General features: G+C 39.2%; 1 protein-coding gene across 3 annotated transcripts in view; it reads left to right on the top strand.

Annotated features, from left to right (window-relative positions):
- Positions 1-24668, top strand: part of cadpsa (Ca2+-dependent activator protein for secretion a) — a 196222-nt gene that overhangs the window by 102873 nt on the left and 68681 nt on the right. For 2 of the 3 annotated variants that reach the window (XM_076749685.1, XM_076749676.1), the window contains exons 12-13: positions 9923-10059; positions 10579-10766. In XM_076749685.1, the coding sequence (XP_076605800.1) occupies positions 9923-10059; positions 10579-10766 (325 nt within the window). Of the gene's footprint in view, positions 1-9922; positions 10060-10578; positions 10767-11181; positions 11353-24668 lie in introns of all 3 variants that reach the window. The other variant, XM_076749669.1, reaches the window with a different exon arrangement.

Genomic DNA, 24668 nt, shown 5'->3' with positions numbered 1-24668 from the left:
GAAAAAAAAATACACTGTCCTCCAAGCCACTGGGGGCCTGTCCTCTAATGACACTACATTACTACCCAAAAGGCCTGTTCCTTTGTCAAAAATCAAGCTCAAATGAATTATTTGTTAGTTTGAATTTGTTTGAATGCAAATCATGTGGCCGAATCAAAGTTGTTGAAGAAGTAATGTTCTCTTCATTCTCTGTGCATTGTTGCCTGTCCGTTACAGGTGTTTGAGGCAGACTTTTACAAAGTCAATAAACAGCCTTTATCCACCATTTTTCCATCATGGTGTTGAATCTGAAATGCTGCCATACGTTACATCTTATGCGCTTTGGTGTCATGATTATCCATTCATCATGGGACATCTTTTGGACATGGTTTTTGGTGAGACCAGTCCAGATGGAGCAATGTGTTTTAATGTATTTAAAGGCTTATTAGATGCCAAAACACTGCACAGTGGTTTGTAGTACTGACATGATTTAACTCTGGTTATGTTACTACTGTGTTTTATCGAGGTAAATAGCAGAATTACGGTCCTTTACCAGATGATGCTGTGTTGCAGCAAAAGTTGATCCTGGTTCAACTTTTTGCCAAGTGACCCTGCATTGTTTTTCTGGAGCCCCCTCGTTCACGTCCCACCACGTAGAGTTCTTCACAGGTCCAAAGAGGTTTGCACAAACTCAAAAACACCTGGAAGCAAACCGGACCCATCTATTAATAGAAAGCTGGGACCTGGACCTATGCAGAACTGAGAAATGTTGGACCTGAAGAGGGTTAGGAGACACAGACCTGATCCACACAGATTATACAACTGATTGCTCACAAGTTAATTTACGAGTTGCCAAAACAAAATTTGCATTTTTTTCTTTCTCCCCTGTGCCTGGCTGTGAGCCATATGATCCATCCTTCTTGCCAAGAAATATAGTAAAATACAGCATGGCTAAGCCACTTTTTATTTCATCTTAAAAGTCCACGTGCTCTCATAGTGATGTATGACAAACGGACTCGTTTAGAATCAGTCATCCAATTATGTTGCATCTTGCATAATAAAGATAATGATGACTGTTTGCCCTTTTGAACTACCCATTCAAATAAATGAGAGGGCTGCATTTTTTTTAGCTGAAGTCCTATGACATCTACTGTACATATTATCTCATAAATGAAGCATTATGAAAATGCTTCCTTTAGTTAGTAAGACACTGTAAAAACCCTATGCTGGAAGGCATAAATTTAACAAAATAATAGCCAACCAAAACACTCAAACAGAAATTGGTGCAGACCAGCATACCCAAGAAACGAAAAACTTCCTGCCCCCTGCTTACATTTGTGTAAGTGAATTTTTTGAGTGAGCTGTTTTTGACACAACCACTGGAGTCCCACTGAGTCCCAGCAGCTGGTAATTACCACGTTAAAAGTGCCAGGCCATGAATAATACAGTGAGTTTGCTGCACAATTAAATCATGCAGCCATCAGTCAATGTTACCAAATAGCTTCTTGTCAGTTCACACCTGGATCAGTGCAATGAATAATATAACATCATGTCACCCCCCCCCCCCCCCCCCCATCCCAAATCAAAATAAACTATATTTAAACAGTGTAACAACAAAGACAGTTAAGAGATTTGTTTTCAGCTGGTGAGAGGTGAAGTTGATCTTCACAGCTTACTCTTTTTCTTTTCATGATGACTGACAGTTTAATTTGTTTTGACACATTTTAGTGCCTTAAAACAAGTTCATAATTATTCTGTAGCTTGAATGAAATCATAGGTTGTGATGCTTTTTGTTCTATCCAAAGAAGGATATCCTGGTTCTGCTAGAACTTACATGAACAGTGTGAAATTTTGTAGTCCTGGAACCACAGCTCTGTCTTTTATAAATTACCTTTGTATACAGTATACACACTAACAGGTTTTACAGGCTCAGTGATGATTGACTATTGATGATGGATTTATTTCAACCATGAAAAATGCTCATGCTAAACTTACTATATCTGCAAAACACTGCTAACTTAATTCATCAGATTTCATTCCAACATGCTTCTGGCAGATAAAAGTCAATTAAGGGGTCAATTAAGGTTTTTGTGGTTTTGTTTAGACAAGCCAAAGTGCTTGGTGAAGGTTAGAGAAAGACCCTATGCTGGTTCAACATGGAAAAGTGAAGTAAGACTCTTAAGTGATGTGACACGTGCGTGTACACACACACACACACACACACACACACACAGAGACAAAGCAAGTCATGGACCTTGGAACAGTTCTCACAGATAACATTTAGAATGTTTAGTAACTACTGGTTTAATTTTTTGTGTCCCCACAGAGTATAGAGGAAATTCCTCTGCCTCTGTCATTGAAGTGTACATGTGTGTCCAAGCGAGCACACACCCGTACAAAATACAGATTTTCAAAATAAAAGCCCCAAAAGGTAACAGTTTTTTTACAACAGGGTTCATGAGCCTTGATGCCTTCTCAATGACTTTTTTCTTTACACACACACAGGCAAATGAATGCACACATACTCTCCTATCATTCCATCTCCTCCTTCAGCTGTTCCTTCATACATTGTGAAGGCAGCAATGCAGTTTAGCTCCCAGCCATATGTCAGGCAATGCTGTTCAGATTCCAGCTATGTGAAGCAGTCCAATCCAGCTTCCAAATTTTCAAGCAATGCAATTCAACTCCCAGCTGTTTCAAGCAGCTAAGTGTCAACTTTTTAGCAACCCACAATCTCACCACAATTTCTACAGAAACAACTCACTAATGATAAGTTCAACACAGTTCACAGTTGAATTTAAAGACATTAAAGCTGTAGTAAGAGAAATTCCCATCTCCCACACATATCTCCCCACTCATTGATACTTTAAAATACAGTTGTTTTGAGTTTGAAAATCGGAAACTGTGACAAAATTTGGGCACAAGTGAAGATCTTCGCAAGCGTAGTGACAGAAAGACCTAGATAGGTTTCATGATCAGTCCACAAAAAAGCCACGTGCTAATAGCCCCAAATGCTTTTGACCATCAAACCCAGGACCAGCAGTGTGTCCGCTGCCTCCCGGTTTCTCTTTTCTGGATCTATAAATGAATAGCAGCCATCAATCACTGTCAGGGCCATCTTTCCTCAGCCCAGACGGACGGGGGTGACTAATGTCAGTGCATGTTACTGTCCAGCACTCCTGCCTCCACTCCCGCTCACTCACATCAAACAGACGTGACAGGCCACCAGTTACAGACCAAAGGGGCACCACAATGTCACCTTTTTAGATTTTTGGGGGAGGTTGGGGGGGACTTGTTGAGGGAACACAATCAGCTCCCAGCATCCTGCTCTTTGTTTTGTTTGTTGATTGACAGCTGGGGTGCCTTCGTTAGGCAGTGAAGAGGACGTTGGCTGAAGAATGTCTTGATTGGTGTGTAGCTCAGTATAACCTTCATTCACATTTGTCCCAAGTTTGTCCTGACTGATGGGACAGAATGTGGACGCTCAAGTGTAAGTATAAATGCATTATAGTAATAGGGTGTGATTTCGGGCACAGTGGTGCACAGAGGTGAAAGCAGCAATATGAGGACTGAGAGAGATATAGATAGTGATTAAGTATTCTCTGTCACTGGGTTCAGTAGTTAGTGAGCTAGTGCACAAGGCTGGTTTACCAAATGGGCAAAGCATGGGGTCCCAGACCTCAAGGAGCCTCAAAAGCCCCCTGTTTAATGTTGGTCAGTTTTTGGCAATGTGATTACTTGCTTTGGAATTGGCACAGTATCAACTGGTTTCTGCATTATTACATAATCCTGTGATTTAAACTTGTAGAAGATTTTTTGTCAAAATGTGTTTCTTAAACATTAATCTTAATTTTCATTTAGATTTTACTTATATGATCATGCTAACTGTGTGGTCAGAATATTGGTTGGTGTCAAAGTATCTATACTGTGCTGTGTACATTAGACTGAAAGAAAACTTTTGCTTTTATTGCGCATTAAATGCATATCTTTGATCTTTGCAACAAATCGGGAAGTGATGATTCTGGGAAAGAGAAGCTTAGGGACACCAATAGATCTTAATGAAGTGTAGGCATAGATTAATTCATGTGTTGTTTTAGTAATCTTCTACGAAGGATTTTATTGCTGTTTTACTTGCATACCCTGAGAGACACCCGATATTTAGGGTTTCAGTTATATTCGTACATTGTACCTGGATTGTATTCTTCCCTCCGAGGCTCATCAATAGCACTGTCTTAGTATTAGTTGTCAAATGAAAGTTAATTAAATGGTAGTGACCAACTGGCAGAAGAGTGGATAGTATGAAATTATATTGTTATGACAAATAAAAATCACTGTCTTTAGTTAGTATCTAATCCAAAACACTGCTTGAGTTGGTGCAACATTGGCTCAGCATTTTAGCATGATTTGTTACAGTATTGACATGTAAATCCCAAATTCAAGAAACAGAGAAGGTGCCCCCCTTCCCTTTGTACCCCAGCAAAGCCTAGTGGAGCCAACCTGCAGGTTTGCATGGATTTACAGCCCCTAACAACCCTGCAAAATGATATGGTGATGGTGATGACATTCTATTTTATGCCACCTTTCAAATCACTCAAGGTCACCTTACAGTATATCATATAAGATCAGCAATAAAACATAGTTCTGGATGAGTTGATAAGTGAATAAGTTTGTTGGGAAAGCCGGCCAAGATTGCATTGCAGCAGTCAAGGCATGATGTGATCCAAGTGTGTGAGTGTTGTGTTCAAGCAGGGCATAGTTCAGAGATGTTTGCAGATGGAAAAAGGCAATCTGGAAGACTTTCTTTGTATGACTGGAGGAAGAAAGGGTACTGTCCAGGATAACACCAAGGCTCTTACCCTGTGAAGACAGGTATAGTGGCTTCAGCAATAGGGAGTGAACAAATAGTTTTTGAGTGTGTAGATTTAGAACCAATAGGAGAAGCTCAGTTTTACCAGTGTTTAGTTTTAGATGTTTGTCATCCATATCTGTAAATCAGAGAAACAAGTAGTGAGTGTACTGAAGGGGAGAATAGAGTTGAGCTTAGTGGACACATAAAGCTGTGCATTATCAGCCAGCCAGTGAGAATGTTATGATACTCTACTGCTGGAAGATGTTGCCAAGAGGGAGGGGCTAAATAATAAACATGAGTGCCTCCAATACTGTAATCCCCTATAACAAATTGCTCTAAAAATAGAGGAAATTTTGTAGTGATGTACTGTTCTTCGTAAATACAGTTGAATACTGTAAATGTCGATGCCTCCGAGGAACAAAATACTGTATTATCAACAAGCTACTGTTGCTTCAGTCCCCTCATTTCTCATCTGAGCAAAGTCGTATAGCATCCAGTCCGACCAGCTCACTTAGTACACAGTCAGTGTAAAGATACAAAACAATAGGTGTAAAGTATTGTGGATCGTTGACTTTATTAACAAAATATATAATTAGAAAGAGGACAAATAACAAGAGGACAGAAAACTGAAGACAACCGTACTCTGACTGGACAGCACCAAAGTGGACGGACACCAAGTGCTGCTCGCCTCCTGGACACAAACACAGTACAGCATCTTCCATCCAGCTTCTGTGCTTTACTTAACAAGGTAACTCTGGTTTTATCAAAGTCATCGTTACCCTGTTATCTCATTCTGTGCTGAATTTACATTATATTAGCTTTTCTTTTTTTTTTTTTTAACTGCATGATGCTCGTATGCATGCAGATGTTTTCAGCTAATGTTAGCTAGCATCTCCTGTTTCGCTGCTGAGTGGACAATATTTGATGTCTTTCCGTTGAACCACGATACCAGTAACATGTCGATTTTATTTGATTTTCACAGCCACAGGATTGGGTTTCTACAAATCAAGAAACTAAGTTGAGTTAGCTAGCTTGGTCATTCATGTTTAACTCATGTTAATTTGTAATCTTGTCAAATGTCCATGGTAACTTGTGATCCTCCATTGATTTATTGTAAAATCTATATGAGGGCTAGCCTTCATTTTACCATTTGTTGTTGAGCTATTTCTAGCTTTGTATTGTGCACCATGCTGTTTTTCTCTCCATTTGGGGTGGAGAAACTTGTAATCATGTTTCATTTTTCATAGTGATAAAATAGTTAATAAAATGAGATCATTGTATTGTAATGATGAGACATAGAGGTCATTGTCATAAGAAAACACCCAAGAATTTTTATTGGGTGAACACGCAGACAATCATGACTTACCACAACAAATATGTGCTTTTACACATTCAGGCACTTCATCGGTATAAACCCCTAGAGAGGAACTCTTGGTGTCCAAGAAGCAACTGTTGATCTACATGTGGCTGTCCTTAAGAAAAAAAAAACTTCTCCACACAGGACCTCACTTTCACGAAGGAACAGCCCAAAGATGGTCATATTATTTCAAGGTACCAAGTCTCAGTATAATGTTCTATTAAGTTCAGTATAGTTCACTCCAGTTGTCTTCTTTATGCAGTTCCAGGCTTGTTCTTGCACTTGCTTTCAAGTGCACATGATCAGAACTCATGAAAGGTGGATACTGAAGGAAGGGTGCATTTAGTATGATATGTAAATTTTATACAAATTGTTGAGAACCTGTTTGACATGATTAATTATTCTCATGGATTGCGTTTTACATTTTGTTTTTGTTATTTGAAGTGTATTGGCTACTGAATGTAATAAATGTAATGTGATACAGACATTTCTTGTCATTGTTCAAGAAAAAAAGAAACAGGGTACATGGACTAGGACATGCAGACTGCGAACCTGTTCAGTTGTGATGTGTCGGTCACGAACGAAACGGCTCTCAGAACCGGCTCTTTGAAGTGAACGATCGGCTCCTACCCGGGAGCTGGAGTGGGAGCCCCTTTGGGATTATTTTTGGGTTTGTTTTTTGCGATTTTTTTTATGTTCAATCTGCACATGATTAGTCAACTACATGATGTGTGGTGGCTTCTTTGTGTGCACACTGAGCCGGGGGGGGGGGGGGGTTTACAGACACTGTGCACGTGTGCGCACACACACACACACAAAACCGCGACAGACAAAAAAAATGAAAAATTGCTGAAAAATTTGCTACAAAGTATGTTTTGTACATTAGTAGTTAATTTTACACATAATTTTACATTATTTTGGTAATAAATTATTTTAAGCAACAAAAAATCTGAGGAGCCACTGGGGAGCCGAAAGAGCTGGCTCTTTTATGAGAGCCGAGCTGTGAGATCTAGCACTCTTAAAAGAGCCGAAATTCCCATCACTACTGTTCAGCATGAGGAATGGTGTTTTTATGAAATTATTTCAAATTTGTCAGTTACTGAATGTGTTGCATACAGCATTGACTTTAATAAAAGACTAATTTTGTAAGACATTCACTTGTCTAAGTCATTTCTGTGCTATGTGCAATTTTTAAGGTTTTCGTTCTACAGTTCTGTAATACATTTTACAGAAATGTGGAGATTACAGTAGGAACACTAAAATAATAGCATCATGCAACCTACCAGTTGACAGTATTGAACTGTAAAGGTAAAAATTATACAGCAAAGTCTTTTTTCACAGTAATAAACTTGTTATAGATTACGGTAGGTACACCGTACAATAACAGTTTCTTGTTGGCGACTGTAGCTGCCTGTAGTTTACTGTAATTTAACAGGGAAATTTCTTACAGAGTAACTCCATGCTGAACTATGGAGCTTTCTTACCAGTAATTCTGAATCTACACAAAATGTGACTGTGGGTTGACATAGCTTGACAGTTAGCAGTTCAAAGGAAGAATGATCTGGTATGATAGATCAGTGTATAGCATCATCACAGGCAGGGCTCTGTGGTCAGGTTAGCAATAATAAATATAAAATTTCTGGTTAAACTTTCAAAATATAGCTTGGCGAGAACAATAGTAAGCACATGGTTTATGTAGTGAAACGGACAAATTCTAATTAGGTTTTGGCACCAAAATTTCTTGTTAAGGTGTAGCCGGGAAAACTAATTGGTTAGGTTTACGCAACAATACTATTTGATAAGGTTTAGGCAAATAAGTTACCCCAGTAATGAACCCCAGTCCCCTGGGTGAAAGTCCTGTGTTGACCCATCCAACTACCCTAACCTCCTCCATAAGTGATTTTGGACTTTCCTCGCTGTTTATACTATGCCACCTGACACTTTGGGAATGAGAACAGCTGTCTATAAAAGTCTATCGGACTACCCTGCAGCTTAAAAAATTATGCTAAAGGGTATTCAGCGCCTTAAAAAGTGATACCAGAAGGTCCTGACCAAGTGTCTGTATGTTGGCGGAGCAGGTGGTGCAGACAGTCCACCAAAATTATATATCCACAATGAATGTACCTTGGACACCAGTGAAGATTGTCTCTGTTCAATCAAAAATGTCTCTGAAGTTTGTTGTGTGACCCAAGTCTGCATAGTTCATCCATTCAGTGATTTCAGCTTAGATCCAGTATCCGGTAAACAAGCCAGTATTCGGTAAAACAAGCAAACAAAGGTCAGAATGCGTAATGGCAGCCAAAACGTGCGAGCGTTCACACAGCTGGAAGTTTTCTACACAGCCCACAGCTCAGTGAGTAATTCCCCCATTTCTTCTATTGCACTGTGATAGTACAGTAGTGAAAATTTGTTAAATTTACTTTAAGCTGCCTATTTTGCAGTCAAGATTGGTGTGGGGCTACCACATCCTGACATGTTCAGGACAGTGGTTAATTAGGGATCATAGGGCTGTGGCCACCGGCACTGCAGTAAAGGGCATTAGAAATGCTGAGGGTTAATGAATATATGGGGCGACTATGCAATGGTGTTATCAGTAAAGCAGTTTTGGACCTTGGTTTCTCTTGAGCTGTGTGGCTTAACATAGAACTTGCATATTTGTGGTCAATGCAATATTCTGTGTTGTAAGGCAGAGAAGAGAAGAATATTTATTCAAAGCACAGATAAGTGGTAGCATTGTAAAGGCAATCTAATAGACTCTACAGCAACTCCAAGTTCTGAAGGCTTATCTGTTATTGGCTACTAAAATATCAGTCACAAGACTGTTGGTGCATTTTAATGAAACTAATGGGAACATAATTCCGCTCTCCTTCCTCACAAATCATTGATGAAATACCCTTAGCAAGGCAATTAACTCATATGTTCATGAGCACACCTGTGCTGCTGGCAGCAGTACGATTCTGTGGTTGCACTGCTTTCAGTGTCTGTGATCCTCCCTCCACATAATCACAAACTCTGACTTGGTCTTGCAACTTGTCTCCACTGGAGAGTGTGTGTTTTGATAGCACTCACACCAAAATCAATGTAGTTACATGGAAGAAAATAAAAAAGATGTTCTGATGTTTTTTTTTGCATACATTCAAATTGACATGTAGACACATGAATGAATGAAAGAAAGAAAATGAATGAATGAATGAATGAATGAATATGCCTGAACATGACCTCAGAACTAACCCTCAACCTCTAGAGCAGTAGTCATTTCCTGAAAGCTGCTTGGAAAACTTTCCTGTCCACCTAAACTTTTTCCTTCCTACAGAGTCAAAACTTGCAACTGTCATGAAGGGACCATAATGGAGTCAGTGCTGGATACATAACCTACTGACTGATTGTACATTTATAAAAATGTGGTCACTTGTTTAGCTAATGAGTGCTGTTGTATCAAAACTGACATTTATGAACAGTTGTACAAAACCTGTACTCTTTGGTGTCCTTTTACATTTTGAAGAGTTTAAATACTTAGTTTATCTAATTTAAACTTGCAGTTAACTTTAAACCATTTATAAACGTGTGTACACTATTGCTTTATTGTTGGCACTTTATAAGATTATTTGTTTTAACTACAATTTGATGTGTCATGGCAAAATGTATGCAAAAGGTCTGATATTTGCCTCCTATTTCTTTCTTTTTTTTTTTTTGTCTCTGTCTGCCTCCTCATTTTATGGGTAAATGGTTATGTACAGATGCTGATCGAGCCCAGAAGCATGGCATGGATGAGTTTATTTCAGCCAACCCCTGTAACTTTGACCATGGCTCACTGTTTGAGTTGGTACAGCGCCTTACTCTGGACCACAGACTCAACGACTCCTACTCCTGCCTGGTAAGGAAAGGTTTTATGACAATGTGACTGTCACTGTGTAAGGCTATGTAGAAGTAGTTGAATGATGAATGAAAAACATGGTGTTTAAGAGAGAAGTTCAACCCCAGCCAAATCGCTCACCACCACATACATAACCAAAAACTGCATAAAGAGTGCATATTTGGGTTGACATTTTGAAAAGTTACAAAATTGTTGGATGCAGCTTGCTTAATTATACTATCAGAAAGGTGTTTGGGAGGGATTTTGACAGCTTTTGGACTATTTGACAGATTTACTTCATGTTCTGAACACACCTTAAGACTCACTGAGGATGCACTAAGACACAGTCACTCAGGTCATAATCAGGTGATCACAGAGCCATATGCCCATCTAATCTACATTGTATTTACAGGTAAAGGTATCAGTATTGTGTACAAAGCTGCCTAGCTAGCAGTCCTCTATGACATTTATATTTGTGTATTAACATTTGTTTACCTCAACACCTCATCACGCAACAGTATTTGTATGTGTTACCAACAGGGCTGGTTCAGTCCCGGTCAAGTGTTTGTCTTGGACGAGTACTGTGCTCGCTATGGCGTTCGAGGATGCCATCGGCATTTATGTTACCTGAGTGACCTTCTGGAGAGGGCGGAGAATGGAGCCATGATCGACCCTACGTTGCTACACTACAGCTTTGCCTTCTGTGCCTCCCACGTCCATGGAAACAGGTGCAAATCACACTGCTGGCCTGTCTCATGTCCATCCCTTTCCCCCATGTACAACCTACCCTTGGATGGTAAAATTATTGGAACTCAAAATATCACTTTATCATAAAAACTGAATTTGGAGCTGGCAAATGATGACAAATTAGGGACAAACAAGCCAGTCCATACATATATGATGTAAATATGACACCTCAACCCCTCTTTTTTTTTTTTAACTTTTGAATTATCCTTTGACTTTGTTGTTTTCTCTTGCATGTCTATTGGCTTTCATTTGCATGTTGTTTGCGCACTCACTTTTCATCTCTTTTTTTCTTTTTTCCCATGAATAACCTCTTCCCTTGTTCATTTTCACAAAAATGGCCCTCCTCCACTATTCCCAAAAACCCTTCCACAAAAAATTCCCCAAAACCACACCTAGTCAACATGTGTCTAAGTTGTTAAACTGGCCGGTATCTGAGGCCGAACTTGAACAAGCTCTGTTTCCCTCTGCCCCTGATCTCCCTGCCCAAACTACTAAGAGAGAGCTCAAAATCATTGAGTTCATGAGGAAAAAGGATCCCAGATCCCCAATTTTCTCAGGAATTAAAAGGTAAGTCATGTCTAGTCTATGTTGTACAGTCTAACTAAAGGGGAAATATAAACATCTTGAAAAGGTTTTAGCCATCGCCTATTATGAGCTATCCAAACTCACCATCGTGATACAGTCAGACAAGTTTTGAAACAAATCAGGTTTAACCCAATGAATCTAATTTGAACATGCTACAATGTGTTCTTACTGGTTGTGAGACCAGTAAGAACACATTGTAGGAACCATCTGAGGTCATGTTCAGCAACCATGTAGCAAGCATTGTAGCAACCATTGTCTCAATTTTATACTGATACCTCTGTATGACCTACATGAACAAGACCATCTGTGAGAAGATTGGCAATTTCAATGTAATTATTGTCAATGCTGCTCACTAGGTCATATTGTAACAGGTAGGTGTAGGACCCAATTGCAGTGCCATCAGTACACGGAAGTCGCTTTCACCAACTTCGATCTCAGGCATGACAGAGACGGATAAACCACAGTACAGATAAATCCCATTTTGAACAACTGTCACTGAAAGTACACGATGTGGCAAGATCAATGTTCTGTTCAGAACTATTTAGAGTTTCTTAGTCAGATACTGAAGGCAGAGGTATTCACCAGAGAACAAGAAGATCAGGTGAAGTCAAAGGCAGGCAGGTCCAGTAACAAGAGATCAGTCCAAAGGTAAAGTCTTGCATGAGACGATCTGGCAAAGAGTGAGTGTGGCAGAGCAGCTTAAAAACTGGGCTGATAGGTAAGGAGAATCAGGTGAGGATCAGGTGAGTGGGCAGGTGGGTGTGGCTGGCAAGGGGAGAGGAGAGTGGAAAGGTACTAGCTGAGCAGCTGAACAGATGACAAGGAGGTAGGAGACTGAATATACTGTGACACATATTCCCTTCAAATCAGACAAAATGATTTACGGCATGCAGACCCAAAGAGCCTATGTTTTTTTCCCTGGCATAGTTTTGCAGTGAGTACTATGGTAATCAGTGAAAAGGACACCGGGCAAGATTATTTTTCAGAGAATTTTATTTTGACATTATATTTTGTGATTATGGCTGTTACTGGATTAGGATCAGCAAAGAGAAAAAGAAGTGTTAACGGAAGATGAAGAACAACAACAACAACAACAAAATCCTTGGTTGGTTGTTCAAAAGATGGACAGAACTGCAGGATTTGAAAGGTTTCAAAACTGATCCTGAATTGGCCCTCTTATGTGATAGGAAGAATACTGATAACTATAGCTGTCCCAACAAAAGGTCTGTTAAGTATGTTAAGCAGTAGCTTTGAGTTTTCCTATTTGCGTGTGTGGCTATGTATATGGCCATTCACAATAGGTGCATGTGATCCATATAGAATAATAGTGCCAGGTTAGCAAAGAGGATGGTTAGTTTGCATACATGATATAGCTCCAGTTCTATGAGTACATGTGTAAATCATAACTAAGATCCACTTAGTGGTTTGGCTATAAGCGGCCACCACCAGCGCTGAAAAATGAAGCTAACTACTTGGAAAAACTGTAGTTCCTTGAATGGTCACTTGAGGCTGGCTCCAAAAAAAAAAAAGGAGTCAGTCCCATAGATGCCCATATTAAAATGCCCAACTTTACAGGAGTGAATTTTTCCATGACTTGGCATTAGCTGGTGTGTCTGCTCTGAGCAGGTCATATGCCAGTCAGAGAGCCATCAGGTAAGAGTGTGGAAGTGGAAGAGAAAAAGAAAGTGAGAGAAGCTGGGGTTTTTTTGACCTGATGAATTCATGAACTATAGGCCACACTCAACCAATGGGAGCTCAAAGCTGAGTCTGTGGGAAGAGTTCATACGTAGGTGTGAATATGTGGAAGATTGTGGGAAAGGTGAAGGAGCCTGGACCCTTGTACTGAGTACAATGACTTACTTTTCATAATAAAAGTTTGGTTTCAGTCAAACATATGTCAGATTTATCACAGGGATCCCATGGCACCTACATTCCACCCCTTTGAGTTTATTTGTTCGTTCATTCAAATTTGTCTTTTCTAAATTAATAGTAGGTTTAGTATAATAGATGCCTGGTATTTGTTCAGAATTGATTTTGCTGCTGTCGCTAACAAATCCAAGTTTGCCCATATAACTCAAGAAAAGTACTTATTACAGAATCAGAAAAAGAATCAGAAAAAGCTTTATTGCCAAGAATGCTTTTACACATACGAGGAATTTTTTCTGGTGAAATTGGTGCATGACACATCTACTAAAATATGACACATCTACTAAAATAAGAGCATAAAAAATAACAATTTAAATATATATACAGAAGTCTGTTATTGTTAGAAACACAGTACTGTTTTTCAGAAAGAAGTCCCAGTTACATACTGAGTACTAAGGTGGACTGTGTTGTTAGTTATCTTGTGCTTTAAATTTTGCTTAATTAGTGCCTCAGGGCTGTAATGCTCTGGGCAGCCAGTGTGCATCACATGCTACAGTTCTCTGGTTGAGAGGCATGGGCTGAACAGCTGTTGTCACTCTTGTAGTAGTGCAGAGGGGGCTGAACAGTTCTGGAATGCTCTAGTCCCCCCTTTGGAGGGATGAGCATAGACGAATGTGTCATGCATCAGTGGCTGAGAGGAGCACAGGGCAGGATATCTTTTAGAGGATGAACATGTTCATTCATATCTCCTCTCTGTCTGTTTCAGAGAGATGGGAAGTCAGGTAACTGTTACCTCTGTCCCTCGGTAGAGATTGAGAAGCAGATGTTCTAACCTAAGCCTTACTTAAGGTTTTGCCCCTCTGACCCATATATTATTATAAATGACATTAGATTATTAATTCTGATGCATCACTGTGTAAGCAGCATGCTACTGTTTAGGGTGGAGCTAGTTGGAAATACTTCATATACAGGTTTATACGCAGGAACACCAGATATATCTGAGGGGCGAAGAGATGATTAATGGGAGAACAATGAAAAAGTTCTTATACACAGATCTGTTTTAAGATTTTGAACTTTTGTCTAATCTGATGACATATTGGATCATTTGAACATTTACTTAAAAGAAACCATGTAAGAAGTTTAAAGGGAAAAATCCCTCTTGGTGTTGTTAACACCTCTAAAAACTACTGGTTTACTCTTTAACAGTGGATTGTATTTAGTTTTTTCTTATGATCATCAATTCATATTAAAAGACCAAATCTAACAACACATTAGTCTGTATCTACTCATACTTTATGAATTCGCGAACATGTCTATAGCACCTCCAAACCCATTTCTTACTTCTGAAGACATAAATCTTTAAAAAACTGGTTACAAAAGTATTGTTTAATTTTTACAACAGATGGGTAATTTCCTAAAGCAGCAATGCCCCCTCTTTAATTTGTCTTCCCAGAAGTTCAGCAAAATGCCTTTTGGGGTTACAAAGGCTGTTTTGGTTCTCCAGTGCTCTGATCACTGTAAAACATCAGACCACCTTCTCCCGCTCCAACAGGTTGACATTGTCCTGTCTATCCTAAGAAAGATCAGATAGACATATCCATGTGATATTCAAGTAAGCCTTGCACCAGTGCTGTTGAGTATGGTTGTTGATGTTGCAGTGAAACAGATTTGTGAGATATTTCAGCCCCAGTGCCCATAAGTGCCAGTTCATTTGTCACCTACTGTTGAACCTGCTAACACTACTCCCGGTCCAAAATGATTCATTTTAACTGAGGAGCAGCCAGCAAATGCAGAGACAAACTGTGCTGTGGTGTCACCTCCAGCAACTTATCTGCTACCTCCTGCTGAACCTGCATTCAGTGTTCTAGTTATTGAGGTTATAATGAAAAGCCTAGAGCCTTGAGAACCCAGAACTAAACAGAGAACTAGACTTCACTGCAGTGCAGGATGGCTTGAACAAAGCCAACAATGTTCAGTCTGGTGACAATCTCTGCTGAAGTGTTGCCTCCACCAGCTCCTTCAACACCCTCTACTAAACCTCTTAGCATTACTGATGTCCAGGACCTGGAGGATATAAATGAAAGCCTCAGCCTCGAGGAGAACCCAAAAACCACCAGAGAATCAGACTCTGCCATGACTCCAGCTTTATCGGCTCCTCTGACCCCTCCTGCTGAACCTGTGGTCATTGTTACAGTGCACTCAGAAGTCAAGATGACCAAGGAGAAAAGCGCTCTGGGCTCTTTCAACCACTGTTCAAATAAAACAAAATAATTGTTGTTATCTGTCAGATTGTTTAAATGTTCACCTGGTATGAACATGAAATTTAGATTTTTCTTTTTACTCACAGTTTAATGCTCAGGTGTAAATGAAACATTTTACATTACAGTTCCAGGTTTTTTATTGCTGTAATTGTTTCTCTTCTTAAATGCCATCTACTTAGTGTGAATCCACAAATACTGGCAGAGGATGTAATTTTTACTGCAAAACTATTACTTAGTAGCAGTGGTTGAGGAACACTTAAGTAAAGGTAAAAATAAAGTCAGAAATGTACTCTAGTAAAAGTACCACATTAATTTGAGTAAAAGGAAGTAAGTGCTTACTTTTACACATGTTCTAAAGTATTAGTGTTAGTACTTGCCAAATGTATTGTGTTATTATAGAGGATGAAAAGTTGGTTTGGTTCAACATGGTTGGCAATCTGACTTTTAAACAAGACAATGGTATCTTTCAGTCTCACAATAAAGGAATTTAACCAATTGCCAAGCAGCCAAACTTGAATGAAAAACCTAAAATATTTGGCTTGTGGCTGCTGGTAATTTTAAACATTTCCTTTCTGTAACTAAAGATAATTCTTTACAAACAGTCTTACAACATAAAATCAGCTGTGGGACTGACGTGAGAACATCCATTGTAGTAGCTGTACTTGCCAAGTATCCTTCTCTCTGTCTGGTTTTCTCTTGAATGTGGCCCTGCTTCATGATACTAAAGTAGTCCTCCTCTGATGACCTTGAGTTGTTTCCTAGGAGCTGCATTGGCTCCTGTTCTAGTGCGTCTGGATGTAGTTCAGACCTACACACAACAGTTACCATTAATACCAATAGAGGAAATGTACTGTAATTCATCTACCTCTGTGAGAAACATGAATGACATTACCCCTCTGTACTTTCACAACAATAATGCAGTATGTGTCTCAATACACAATACTTTTAGTTTTTGCATCAAAAACAGGATTTTATTAAGATGAGGAGCTGTTCTTAGAAAGGTTTATTGGAGAACACTCACAACTATACCTGTACAACAGTATTTGTAATTTAGAAAAAGCTGGCAATTTCAGGAACAATTGAAATGATTTAACCTGCTTCAACATGTCCTCATTACTCATTCAGGATGTACGAAACTTTGTAAGAAGAACTGCTGCAGCAATCAAGTCACGGTCAGCAAGCATGTCTCTGAACTGCTGCTGTATACTTCCTTGAAGGGCATGGATCAGTGACTTGCAGAACTTAGAGCAGAACCAGAGGTGGTCAAGCTTCACACTTACAAGGGTTATGGTGGGCAGCAGCCATCTCATATGAACATCTTCCTCTGTCTGCCTGCATGGAGATTGGGCTATGGCCACAACATGTTCAGTCAGGAAAGCAATCTGGGCGCAATGAAACAGCAATAAATTATCTCACATATCCGTGTAACATATTAATATGAACTAGTTCATAAGACAATATGAATGGTGTTTTTGGCTTGGTTATTTCAATAATTGTGAAGTGAGTATTTCACATTAAATTGTTAGATTTAAGTTATGCACAACTGTACCAAAAAAAGGCATGCAATGAATCTTCTTCATATTGTCTAGCTAGAAACAACCATCTCTACAAACACCACAGATAACCTGTAATTTGATTTTTATGCGATTTGTATGCATGATAATGTGTTTGCATTACAACATAAAAACACATGAAACACTAGTTTATAATAAGAGCTTTAGAAATATAATGTCACCTTGTGCTTACTGAATTTAGGTTTACATAATTACGCAGCTACACTATTATATCAACTTGTTATTTACAGTTCACCAATGAATTAGCCTGGTCATGAAGATTTGCATAAAAGTTATAAACCGGAGTTACATTTTGATCGGAGTATGATCAGTGTCAACAGCACTGCTCTGATGGCCTCTTTTTCAATTACAATCATTCAATTACTTCTACAGCTGTTGTACCACACTGGTCAGCACTTGGCGATCGCTGCATGTGAAACCTTTTTGTAGGTCTCAATTGGATTTGGTTTGTCACATCCACTGTTGAGATCAGGTTAAAGAGATAGAATGACTACCCTAACGATCCCTAACCCCAACTATCATCCTCATCCACAAGGTGCTTCTTCAACAGCCTCTACTTCAACTCCCAGAACCTCATCTTCCTGATTGTTATCCATTTCCACAACCTTTTCACCTGCAGCTGAGCTTGCTTCTCTCGATGTGGCCATATAGTTATTTTTGGCCATGAATCCTGAAGGCCTTGATGAAATTGGATTGCCACTGAAAGGCTCCAGTGTCTTTATATCTTTTCAGCTGAACGCCAACACCAAGCAGACTCATATTTCTGTTGTTTTAGCCCCTCTCAGTGGGCACATGTCCTCATCTCTCTCTTTTAATATATCAGAGATGGCACCGCATGAATGTAACCGTGTGCGGCTGTTTGCTTACAAGTCAAAATGTACGCTAACGTTCATGTGGAGGATCCTCAAATAAGTGATACTGTCCTGAAAGATCTTTCATACAACATACTAAAGAAAGGAGATTATTTGACTTTAAAATTGTGTTATTTTCTCCATCTCTAACAGTTTGCATGTTACCTCTGTAGTTTAATTTCAACAGCATAATCCATGCTTTCTGCAGCCTTTTTACATTTTAAAATCAACATGTTTCAGACTTGAAAAAGCAAATCCCTGTTTTCCTCTGGAGGCACAGGCATAAATAATCAAATGAATGATGGCTGAATTCCATTTAGCTGCCTCGCTTTCAGGGTCCTGATATTGTTAATGGTGACTCACTGTCAGTCACTGTATTAGCTGGTGTTAAGGACACCAGCTAATACTTCAGATGTGTGGGATCCTTTAAGCAGCATGCAAGCAGAGCTGCTGAGTATCTCTCAAGACTGTCAGGATCTATCTAGTGAGCAGAAACTCTGCTAAAACTGCCAGTGCAGTCCAGCAATCAGTTATTGTGGCTATGTACAATATTTGATATTTTGCATTATTTGCAGTTGCCTACATTCTCAGTTGTTTTTTTTTTTTTTTTTTTAAATCTTGGTTCAAATTGTTAGATGAGACATCACAGTGGAATTAGACTGGAGCTGCTTTTTAACTCAGAATGTTCCACTGTTCCACAAAGGTGCAAACCCTTGACAATAAAGTTTATCACTGCATGGTCAATGCTGTTTTGAGAAACTTTGGTGGTTTCCTCTGGTTTTCACTGCCTGCTGGTTGAAGTACTGTCACTGGACTCAGGTACTTCCCTTTTGCTGGCAGCTGCTATCATTGTACCGCTGGAAACCTATGCCTTCTCTCAAAAGAAAAGTCAAAAGATGTCTTAATTAATATTAGTATTAATAGATATTAGTCCTCACGCTGTCATTTTATAATACCATCTAGTTTTAAACCTTACCTCTACTGAAGGAGAACAGGGTTCAAGAGCCCCTAGCCACACAGGTGGCAACATAATCACCAATGTGATGCTGGAAGTCAGTGACTTGTGTCAAGTGGAGATGTTGAGAGGTCAGTCAATATAATGACATTATGCTAGATGGTGTGCAATATTCATGCTTTTCTATTAATTTGAATGGCCAAGATAACATATCTAATAGTTATTAGCAAAGCAGCCACAACATGAAAACTGCAAGGAGAGGAAGAGAAAGAGACAGCGTCTGGGTGTGGGCTAGAGATGTGACCCAAGACCAGTTAATCATCGTTGATAATAATGCAGTGCAGTGGGGACACCAACATTCCATAGAGGAGACAAGTGTATATAACACAGATCTATCTATCTATCTGTTTGAGACCCCAGTCTGCAATGTAGCTCATACACTACAGCGACACTTCTGTCCATATTTTTCCTCTTCCTCTCTGTTGCTGGTCCACACGATCTTTCTCTCTCTCTGTCTCTCTTTGTCTTCAGCGAGTCTACATCACACACACACCAGACAGATTAGTACTAGACTTAAGACAAATTCAGAAGAGTTATCCATTGAAAGACCTTCTTTGTCTAGCACTGCTTAATCTGTTCGACTGTCCAGCAAAGTTTAGCCAAACTGTCTTGTTTTCAAGACCCCCCCCCCCAGCAGCACCTTTTTCCCGCATTCTTGTATCCACCGCTGGCATCCAAGAAACAAAGTATAGATATTTGCTGTAAGATGTTATGGAGTAAAAGTACCCAGAATTCTGCTCAAGTAAAGTACAGATACATGAAAAATGTATTTAAGTACAGGAACGAAATATATTCCACCACTGCTTGTTTGCAAGTACAGGTGGGTTATTCCTGTGACAACTGGTGTTGAATATCAAGACTTCAGGCCAGTTAAAGAGGGGAATCTAAAATTTTGTATTCTCAAAAAATATTCAAAATTAATATTATGCGATTATAAATTATTGCCAACAGTACTATACCTCACACAGAGCCCTATTTGTATTGGAAAAATAATTAAAAAGCATAATTTTTTATTCAAATAGTAGAATTTTACTTGCATTGAATTCGCTTCAGGGAACCGTCTTTTGAAAAAGGAAAACTGATAGCCAGTTAATGAAGTCTAATCAAATTACCATATCAATAGCTAGTAAAGTTGAAGGGTTTGGGAGTTGTGAATAGTAGAGGTTGACAGCATGTACTCTTTAATAAATAGACCAACATGTATATTCAAAAGCAATTATTTAAAAGATAATTAGATTAAGAATACACATGCATTTTGTAATCTAAGTAAATGTACTTAACTGAAGAACAATATGACAACTATGACAGAACATCACAACGATAAAGCTTGGCAAACAATGTTAAACCACATCAATTGTTAGGATGTTGAATGCAGTTTTTACTGATGCTTTTTCATCAATACATGTAATACTAGTACACATACAGACACACACACACACACACACACACACACACACACACACACACATTTATATATCACACACACATATATATGTATATGCTGTGTATGTGTATGTGTACATGTCAAGTGTTTTAGGCCCTGGAACTTTCAACAAACAGAAACAAGTGAAGAAAGAGCATATGTGTCACACTGCCATCACTCTTCTCTATTTCCATTAAGTTAGTTTTGCAGCTTTGTCATTTTAAGACAAGTTTATGTCATAAAGATTGTAGTCTGCAATCCTTCTTTCTTGTTTTGCTCTATCTACAAAGACGCAGTGAAAAAGGTGAAAGTTTTAACTGACATGATTTACCTTGGGCACTGAGTAATTTTGAAAATTCTGAGTGAAACTGTGTTTGAGGAATCCCCATATATGATTTTTCCAGACATCCAGATTTTTCCAGGAGCAATTTTCAGTTCAAACGCTGTAATGTCTTGAAGATTCTGTGGTATGTGACACAGGAGTCATCTGGCTTTTATTCTAGTGTGTACCCTGTTATCTAAGTTGGAGTATTTACCTCTTGTCTAATCTGCTATGATATCTGCGGACATCCAATCTGTCAACATCACAGTCAGCCGTCTGTGCATGAAGCCTAACAAAGATAGACGAGGGCCACTCTGGCGCTGAGGGCAAAGGTCGGGGGGGGCTGTCTGTCTGTGCAACCCCTCCACCTCCTTCCATCCCTCCAACTAACTCCATCCTCTTTCCATCTATCGACCCATCCATCCATCCATCCATCCATCCCTCCCTCTGTCCATGCTGACAGTGACCAAGGACTGAGGCCTTTTCTGATCAGCATGGACAGATGGACAGCACTCACACCAAGAGAAACAGAAAAAAGATACAGAGAAAAATACTGTAGAGGACAAATATGATAAGAAAAGGAGTTTGATTGAAATCTGTGGAGAGAGACATTTGGAGACTTATCACTGTTTTTTTCACAAAAAAATGGACATTTGGGAGGAGTAGTTTGCTTCAAACCCGAATGGTTGTTTCCTGCTGCAGAGGCCAGAGTTGAGCACAGTTTGCTGTTGATATTGAAGATAGAGATGACATACATGTAAATTCACATTTAAATGTATATTTTCTTATCATAAAATCCCGAAATAATGAGCGCTGCATATCTACACATCCACATTCACACACATCAAACAAAGACCTGCTCTGCTAGTCCAGTCGTCATGCCTGGAGGTCAAGGCATGACAGGCTGACAGGTTGTCATGTGTGACGGCCGAATGTCTCTGCTGCCAACGCTGCTGCGTGTGCCCCAGTGCATACACCTCATCCAGACCCCCCCCCCCCCCCCTTCCCAAACAAACACACACATAAACACCCCACCCCCACCCCTGCCTCCTAATAGCCCGCTGGCCTGGAGGTGTTGGTGCACCAAGTTGGACTCAGTTGCCCGGTCGCCTGCTAAAGTGTCAGGATTTGACTTCTGTCCAGCTAAACGTCGCCTCCTTTTAAATCCACTGTTTGTTAGGCAATGGCTTTGAAATAATTAAAAAAATGTCAGCTGCTCTTTATTTGATATGAAATACAAAAAAAGAACGTAGTTAAATTTGTTATTAAGGACAAATGCTTATTTGACATTTAACTGAAGCATATTACAGCTTATACATTTCTCATGTCGTCTTGGAATTGATTGTAAAATTTTGTGCAAGATGTTCCAAAACACTAGACTTAAATGACAGTGGTCCAAGGATGGGCTTATGTTATCTTATATGTAACATTCAAATTTTCTTACTGTACTATCCATACGCACATGCAGGGTTGTGTTGACGTGCATTGGTTATGAAATGTATATTTTAAGACAGTTTTATGATATGAAGCGAGGTTTGGATATGTAAACAAGATCCATAGTAAACTAGCAATAATGAGGAAGTCAACGTATATCCCAATTTAAGTGTTTTATTTTTGGAAAATACCTTTGCTGTTCAAATATTTTCTGGATGATTTATGGCAGCAGCCGTCCACCATTTAAATTTTTTTATTTTGTTATTTGTTGTATGATTTACCAGTAATTTGGAAATTTTGTGAGAAAATATCAGAAAAACTGAAAAAAAAAAAAAAAAAAGTCCTTCAGACGTTCCAACTTAACAAATTCTAATGTTTTATTTTAACAAAACCTCAAAGATATTCATTCACAAAAGGACAGACAGCAGTTTTTCACATTTGAGAAATTGGAACCAGAGATTTTTTATTTTTTTGTATTTTTTTTGCCATTTTTGCTTAGAAAATGACTAAATGATTAATCAGTCATCACAAGAGTTGATTCATTTTCTGTCAGTCGAGTAATTGATGAATCAGTTCATCATTTCAGCTCTAGACTGATTGATTCTGGGAATTAAAGTGTACAAAATAAAGAATGGATTCTGAAAATGACAAATTAAGGAAAGCAGTATGCTACACATGATTAAGTGTACGGTAATTACCTTTTGCATTTTGGGATTTTTTCGAATTGAAATTACAAAAGCTTTCTAAAGCAAACATGTTTTATAGCAGTCTACCTTAAGGACTTGATGAGGTTGTCGGCTGCATGGAGCAGGAGAAGTGAAAGTGTTGCTGGCTTGCCGTCTGTCTGTCATTGATGGCTCATTTGCTTGTTGTCGTCATCGGAGCTGTGAGGTCATGAGGTCAAGCAAGCATGAGGAAGCTGCCAAGAAACAACGTGCGGCTGGAAGTAAAAAAAAAGAGAGAGAGCCCTGCAGGACTTAATTAGTGTGAAATTCTGCTCTTTCATTTTCTGTCACAATGTGAAAGGTAAGAGGGCTTTTCACTGTGAATTTTTTATGACAATTCCTCTCCAATTTCTGTCAGGCTCTTATGTACCAATATCTATCACAAGCCACGAAACAAAAAAAATTAAAAACCAGTTAGTCATGAGGAGATTTCAGGCTACATTCATTATTTGTGGTATTTACTTCAACAGCCCGCCACAATTTTGAAAAATTGAAATCGACACCTCTTATTATCAGCGTGTGCCTGAGAAAAAATAAACAAACAAACCAAAAAACAAATATGATAATGAGTAAATCTTGCCTGTTAACTGCTGGTGCGGTCAAAGAAACCAGTAAATAGATTCAGAAACTTCATCTCCATTCCTCAGCTTCATGATTTTCAGCAGTAGAGATGTACAGGTGGCTGTGATACACTGACCGTGTCTGTTCAAATGTCCATGAAAACTGAGGGGAGTCTGTATGAGATGATCGCTGATGCTAAGAAAACTGGTACTTGAAATGTAACAAACACAGCACTCATGGAGCAGTACAGCAAGTATATGCCGCCACCACACACACACACACACACACACACACACACACACACACACACACACACACGGTTTCTCTCTGTCTGCTGAAATGACATGTCAAGTGGGGTGGGGGACAGAGGGGGGTAGAGAGAGAGAGAGGGAGAGTGTCATGTCTCCTGCTTCTCATCAAGCTGTCATGGCCACCAGTCCAGCGCTCCTCTGTCACATGCACTCTGCTCACACTCCACCCAGACCCAACCATGTCACAAATGATAAACACATCGAATACACACACACAACTTGTAAAGCTGTAATTGCTATTGAATCTATTGAAGTAGTAAGAAGAATATGATGCATGTGAATCTCGGAACTTTTTAAGGTGGCTTTCTTTATGTGTTTAGATTTCACCTGAGCATAGCTGATGTAATGTTAGAAGTTTGCGCCATGAAACCTGGGAGGCTTGTAATTTAAAACAAATTAGGTTTCATTAACTGAAGATATCTTTCACAGATATTAAACAGTGTCTAACTGTGAGTGTGTGGAAATCCTTAACTGCCAGCAATGTGAGTGCAGGGATGTAATACGGAGAAAGTCTACCGTGTATCTTTTTTCTCAAATTGTAATTGTAATGAAGTGCGCTGCCTTTTAATTGACTTTGATTTTCATTATTGTCAGTCCTTATGCATTGTGCAGAACCAGTAGTTATGAGGTGCTGTACAATGCAAACATTTACGAACATTTATTTACAGCTTATTGTCCGATTTCACTCGTTGATGGCATTACCACAACACAGGGCAGATGAAGCCTGTCTAAGGTGATCAGGCATTATTGTGCTTTAATTATAGTCCCTAATAACAGTTTCAGTCAATTGAGTGATGACAAACTTTGTATGTGCTCAATTGGAGATACATCTGGGTTGCTTCTGTTTCTCCTTGTCTCATTACTAAATAAGGGACTACTCCATTGTTGACTCTCTTCAACTTTCTCAACTTTGTCTGCAGCAGCATTTGAAGCTTGTAGGAGAAAACAAACTGCC

Source organism: Chaetodon auriga, chromosome 2, assembly GCF_051107435.1.
Source record: "Chaetodon auriga isolate fChaAug3 chromosome 2, fChaAug3.hap1, whole genome shotgun sequence".
Classification (NCBI taxonomy): domain Eukaryota; kingdom Metazoa; phylum Chordata; class Actinopteri; order Chaetodontiformes; family Chaetodontidae; genus Chaetodon; species Chaetodon auriga.
Note: the sequence above shows the minus strand (reverse complement) of the source record. Positions and strands in the feature narration are given on the sequence as shown.